This window comes from Sinocyclocheilus rhinocerous, unplaced genomic scaffold (assembly GCF_001515625.1).
Source record: "Sinocyclocheilus rhinocerous isolate Xijiao unplaced genomic scaffold, SAMN03320098_v1.1 scaffold116, whole genome shotgun sequence".
Classification (NCBI taxonomy): Eukaryota; Metazoa; Chordata; class Actinopteri; order Cypriniformes; family Cyprinidae; genus Sinocyclocheilus; species Sinocyclocheilus rhinocerous.
The window spans coordinates 207,502-214,569 of NW_015649590.1; the positions used below are offsets into that span (position 1 = coordinate 207,502).

Consider the following 7,068-nt stretch of genomic DNA (forward strand, 5'->3'; position numbering starts at 1 on the left):
TTATATATATATATATATATATATATATATATATATATATATAATTTCAAACCATTTGAAATTTCAATGTAAAAAAGATGTTAAAAATCACATTTTGTGAGAAAAATGTGTGAGAAGTATTATTGCTAAAGTGTTTTTTGTTTTTTTCATAGTAATTTTTCAACCTAATTTTTGGTGAATTGTATTAAATCCAATTAAAAAAAACATTAAAAATAAATAAAAATCTAAAATTTTAATTAAAAAGTATGTATTTACAATACTGTTTATAATATTTACAATTTGTGAAAAACAAATGTTCAAAAATATTTCTTAAATACGTTTTTAAAAATCATTTGTTGTCATGTTTACTTTTTGCAACATATCAGAAGTATTAATGTTGAAGGTGTTGGTCTGATTTTCTTTGTTTTCATGGTGTGATTTGTGCTGAATTGAACTGAATCCAGTTCTGGTCAGACCCGGAACAAAATGATTGTAACCAGAACTGCTTAAGAAGGGCTGTGCTGTTACTGTCCCACTCAGAATAACGTCAACCACTTAGCAACACCCCGCTCCATGTCATTGTGCCGGTGAGTTTTGCACAAGCACCACTCAAAATATACTATACTTCATCATTTGTTCCCACTAAACATGTCATTGACAGCAGAGGACACAGCGGGATCTCTGACACACGGCCAGACCTGCAAACAAAAGAAGCCGTGTTGCATATTTTGCAGCATTCGCAAATAAAGCGGGCCGAATCCATGCCCCTGGGGCACATCACCGGCAGGAGGGCTTCACGCTCGTCTCTAACCACCTGAAATGCATCTATCTAACTTTCCAAACGTCCTCCATAACAATATCCCAGGAGATCCTCATCACATGCTGACCAAGTCCTCGTAGCAAGACTGTGCTTTTGTTTTGGCACAGAGGGAGTCTGCCAGCCTCACTTTTTTATTAATATCTAACAAAACCATAGTGTTTTGTTCAGTATATGACCAAAAGCTCTTATTCTATTGGCCTGCTGGTTTTTTTTTAATATTTAAATACACTTTGCTCTGCATTTTTTGCCACTGATTTGAATAGATCCGTATTAATTAATTGTTTCTATTCAAAACTGTACTATATGCTTTCACAATTAATATTCATGCTAACAGGCATGTTTTATAGAGTTTTGCCATGTAGACATGAATGTATAATGAATTTTGGTAATATTAGATTTTTTTTTTTAATTAAAACACAATTTACTGAAGTGTTCTTCCACCTAGATCCACATAGGTATATTGTATTATTTATTATTATATATTATTTTATTTTTATTATTTAAAATAATTACAAAATGTATATACAGTATAATATACATTAACATACTTAAAATCAGAAAGGCATCATTACAATTTTTTTAATGTTTTTGAAAAAGTCTCTTCTGCCCACCAGACATTTTTTTTTTTTTTTAAATACAGTAAAAATAGTGTGAAATAATTATTTCTGTTTTAAAGAACTGTTTTCTGTTTGAATATATTTTCAAATGTAATTTATTCCATAATATATAAAAAAGTTTTTGCTGCTTAATATTTTTGTGAAAACTCTGATACACTACGATTCAAATATTTGGCAAAAGAAAGAAATGAATACTTTCATCAAGGACACATTAAATTGTTCAAAATTGACAGTAAAGACATTTATAATGTTACAAAAGATTGATTACAAAAGATTATAATGATACACTGAAAACTGGAGTAATGATGCTGAAAATTCAGCTTTGATCACAGGAATAAATTACATTTTAACATCTATTCACATAGAAAACAGCTATTTTACATTATAATAATATTTCATAATTTTTACTGCATTTTTGATCAAATAAATGCAGCCTTGGTGAGCAGAAGATATATATTGCAGTCAGACTGACAAGTTTTTATGACAGCTTCATTGCCACATATTTGTTTTTGCATGCAATAAATCAACGTATATTTACTGTCTTATATCGTGTATTATATTGCAGTACTCAGTCTTTCTCATCACAGACTACAAACTCACAGGAAACACAGATGAGCTAAAAGCTTCCGTCACATTGTAATTCCTCTGCTCCGCTCGTCTCTACTGAGATTTACTTGAAGGAGGCGTTAATGGGGAAAGCTGCCAAAAAGTCATCAGCCCGCCTGCCTGCACAGACTACCAAGTTTTATTTCCTCATGCTCACAAAAAATCGCCACGCTCGAGAGCATTATTCGAGAGAAGCCAATTACAGATACGCAGGTTTTGATTTATCTACAAACAGGGACCTAATGAGTTCTTTTCCTCTCGCCTTGCACTTCTAGTCAGTGCCGTTCCAGCTGCAAAGAAAGGGAATATCAATACCAGCCCAATGTCAGAGCCACCTGCTTTATCGACTCGGCGTACAATGTAATTAACATCTTTCACAAGGCCCCTATTATGCGCTGGCTTCAATAAACACAGTTCAACGAGCACAATTACAGTAAGGACACGGCTGCTATAGTTCTGCTGGCGCGGCGTGATGTTGTTGTCTTCGCCGAAGCGAACGTTGTCATTAAAAATTCTATTCTTTCAAATAGGAGAGTCTTAAACACACAAAACGCTTGACCTGCTGACCCTCAAAACTGAATCTTGAGTCCAAATTGACGACAAGAGCCATTTTCTGTCAAATTTTGTGTTTCTGCGAAACGATGTTAAATGGTAGAAAACATAGAGTTCAATTTTCTTTTCAGTCAGGAAAAATAATGTGCTTTCCTAAAATATGACTAGTTCTAGTGAATAATTTCCTTCTGATGAAAAATGTCATTGATTCATTTGAGTCCAAGTGTGGCATTTTACATAATTTTGATTGAAAATGCCTTACAGACAGCCATATTGTTTTTATTATTTAGTGTAAATTTTCATCCATCATCTATCCATCTGTTTGTTCACCCATTCATCTATCTATCCACCTGTTTGTCCCTCTGTCTCTCCATCCATACATCCATCCATCCATCTGTTTGCCTGTCTGTCTGTCCATCCATCCATCCATCCATCCGTTTGTCTGTCCATCCATCCATCCAAATTGTTTTGGAATTTAGTGTAAATTTCCATCCATCCATCCATCCATCCATCCGTTTGTCCACCTGTCTGTCTTTCTTTCTTTCTTTCCTTCCTTCCTTCTTTCTGTTCATCCATCCATACATCCATTTGTTCATCCCTCCGTCTCTCCATTCATCTATCTATCCACCCATCCGTCCATCCGCCAGTTCAGCCATCCATCTGTTCATCCACCTGTCTGTCTTTCCTTCCTTCATTCTTTCATTCCTTCTGTTTGTTCATCTATCCATCTATCCATCCATGCATCCAACTGTTCCTTCCTCTATCTTTCCATCCATCATCCATCCATGTATTAGTTCACCCATCCATCCATTCTATCTATCATCCATCCATTCATCTGTTTGTCCATTCGTTCATCTGTCCATCCATCCATCATTAATCCATCATTCATCTGTTTGTTAATCTATCCATCCAACCATCATCCATCCATCCATCCGTTTGTACACCTGTCTGTCTTTAACATCTTTCACAAGGCCCCTATTATGCGCTGGCTTCAATAAACACAGTTCAACGAGCACAATTACAGTAAGGACACGGCTGCTATAGTTCTGCTGGCGCGGCGTGATGTTGTTGTCTTCGCCGAAGCGAACGTCGTCATTAAAAATTCTATTCTTTCAAATAGGAGAGTCTTAAACACACAAAACGCTTGACCTGCTGACCCTCAAAACTGAATCTTGAGTCCAAATTGACGACAAGAGCCATTTTCTGTCAAATTTTGTGTTTCTGCGAAACGATGTTAAATAGTAGAAAACATAGAGTTCAATTTTCTTTTCAGTCAGGAAAAATAATGTGCTTTCCTAAAATATGACTAGTTCTAGTGAATAATTTCCTTCTGATGAAAAATTTCATTGATTCATTTGAGTCCAAGTGTGGCATTTTACATAATTTTGATTGAAAATGCCTTACAGACAGCCATATTGTTTTTATTATTTAGTGTAAATTTTCATCCATCATCTATCCATCTGTTTGTTCACCCATTCATCTATCTATCCACCTGTTTGTCCCTCTGTCTCTCCATCCATACATCCATCCATCCATCTGTTTGCCTGTCTGTCTGTCCATCCATCCATCCATCCATCCGTTTGTCTGTCCATCCATCCATCCAAATTGTTTTGGAATTTAGTGTAAATTTCCATCCATCCATCCATCCATCCATCCGTTTGTCCACCTGTCTGTCTTTCTTTCTTTCTTTCTTTCCTTCCTTCCTTCTTTCTGTTCATCCATCCATACATCCATTTGTTCATCCCTCCGTCTCTCCATCCATCCATCTATCCATACATCCGTCCATCTGCCAGTTCAGCCATCCATCTGTTCATCCAACTGAATCTTGAGTCCAAATTGACGACAAGAGCCATTTTCTGTCAAATTTTGTGTTTCTGCGAAACGATGTTAAATGGTAGAAAACATAGAGTTCAATTTTCTTTTCAGTCAGGAAAAATAATGTGCTTTCCTAAAATATGACTAGTTCTAGTGAATAATTTCCTTCTGATGAAAAATTTCATTGATTCATTTGAGTCCAAGTGTGGCATTTTACATAATTTTGATTGAAAATGCCTTACAGACAGCCATATTGTTTTTATTATTTAGTGTAAATTTTCATCCATCATCTATCCATCTGTTTGTTCACCCATTCATCTATCTATCCACCTGTTTGTCCCTCTGTCTCTCCATCCATACATCCATCCATCCATCTGTTTGTCTGTCTGTCTGTCCATCCATCCATCCATCCATCTGTTTGTCTGTCTGTCCATCCATCCATCCATCCGTTTGTCTGTCCATCCATCCATCCAAATTGTTTTGGAATTTAGTGTAAATTTCCATCCATCCATCCATCCATCCATCCGTTTGTCCACCTGTCTGTCTTTCTTTCTTTCTTTCTTTCCTTCCTTCCTTCTTTCTGTTCATCCATCCATACATCCATTTGTTCATCCCTCCGTCTCTCCATCCATCCATCTATCCATACATCCGTCCATCTGCCAGTTCAGCCATCCATCTGTTCATCCACCTGTCTGTCTTTCATTCCTTCTGTTTGTTCATCCATCCATCTATCCATCCATGCATCCATCTGTTCCTTCCTCTATCTTTCCATCCATCATCCATCCATGTATTAGTTCACCCATCCATCCATTCTATCTATCATCCATCCATTCATCTGTTTGTCCATTCGTCCATCTGTCCATCCATCCACCATTAATCCATTTATTCATCTGTTTGTTAATCTAAACAGATTCGGTACTTAGTTTAGTCAAGTGCAACAGGAAGCAAGGCTGGGCAAAATTCATAATCAAAGAGTGAATTTGAATAGGCGACACAGAAAATTAAAAGTTAGAATTAGAATTAATATTTAATTTAATTATATTTATTTATATTTGTATTTAATAATTTAATTGCATATTTAATTCAATATTTAATAAATTAACTAAATATAATTTATTATATAATATTTTAATTTTACATATTTAAATATTAATAAATAATTATATTTTTATAATTATTATTTAATATTATTATTGATATTATTCATATTAATGAATGTTATTTTTTATATTTTGTATGCATTTCATTTTATAGTACATCGGTGACCGAACACACTTTACTGAACCGTATAATTAGACGTTGTAGATAAACTTTACTTGTTGCCTAGAGGTGTGTGTGTGTGTGTGAGCATGTACTGTATGTGTGTATGTTTTTTTCTAATCTTGTGGGTATAACAACTATAATTAGGTGTTTGCCAAGTCAAGCATACTTTTGCTTATAATTAGTGTTAGTGATATGAACAAACATTAAAGTTAAGCATGTAATTTGTCCTGTTTGTGCTGTAGAGTGGTGGGATCTGGATTTGTGTGTGTGTGTGTGTGCGTGCGTGTGTGCGCGCGCGTGAGTGTGTGCGCACGTGTGTGTGTGTGTGTGTGTGTGTTTTATATTTGTGTGTGTGTGTGCGTGCGTGTGTGTGTTTTGTTTGTTTTTATTTAATTTTATATAATTTTTTATTTTGTCTATTTATGACCCCAGAGTTGAGTTTCTCCTGTTTGAGTGTCAGTGCGATGGTGAACTCGCTCTTTCCTCTGAGTTTCTGCAGCATGCGGCCCGCTGCGTCGTCTGGGACCCTCACGCTCCGGGACGAGCCTGCGGAGAGGCAATCCATTAACATTTCACACGGACACAGAGACGATCACAGGACGAGTATGCTCCACTCGTGTCTTCTAGTGAAGGTAGAGATGAACCGCAGCATGTTCACCATCAGTTATGACCAAACAAATCAATCCATTAACATATATGAAAGCCTGGGGGGAAAACACAACGTTCATGTTTGAGTGCATGAGCAGCGAGACTGCTGGACACTGCAGATGTTAGCTGGTCTGGTTTTACAGGGGTTTTGGGCTCTTTCCAGCTGGCTAAGACCGGTTTAAACCAGCTCAGACCAGCTCAGGCAGGTGTTCTCAGCAGGGATTCATGGAAAACAACTGAAACTCTTAGAGATGCACAATTATATCAAAGCAGTAAAGTGTGGAAATGCTTCCTTCGAGTCCTGTAGAAATGATTGTATTTATGAGTTGAATGCAAATGAACTACATCATGCACAAGAATGGGAAAATGGGAAAGGATGTATTAAATATGAAACACAATAAAATATTCAAATAAATAAATGTCAAATACATAAATAAATATTAGACATTTATATGATTATATATTTACATTAAATATTAAATTATATATATATATATGAAGAGTTTATTTGCAAAAACAGATAACTGTTTTTTTGTTTTGTTTTTTCATTTTCAAAAATCATGTTTTTTTATTATGTTATCATGTTTTTATTGTTTTACTGTGTTAGCTAGCTGTATTTTATTTATTTATTTTTTTTGTTATTTTTACTTAATCAAAACAACCCAACTCCCAACCCCCCAGTTTGATTGAGATTAATTGGAATGCACAATGAAAAAACATGATTTTTTGAAAATTGTTAAAACGGAGTTATCTGTTTTTGCAAATTAA

At 35.3% G+C, this 7,068-nt stretch overlaps 1 protein-coding gene across 1 annotated transcript in view; it reads right to left on the reverse strand.

Annotated features, from left to right (window-relative positions):
• Positions 1–7,068, reverse strand: part of nell2a (neural EGFL like 2a) — a 104,046-nt gene that overhangs the window by 77,911 nt on the left and 19,067 nt on the right. The window contains exons 3-4 of the mRNA XM_016515731.1: positions 6,074–6,198; positions 636–640 (exon numbers count right to left, since the gene is read on the reverse strand). Of these exons, the coding sequence (XP_016371217.1) occupies positions 636–640; positions 6,074–6,198 (130 nt within the window). The remainder of the gene's footprint in view (positions 1–635; positions 641–6,073; positions 6,199–7,068) is intronic.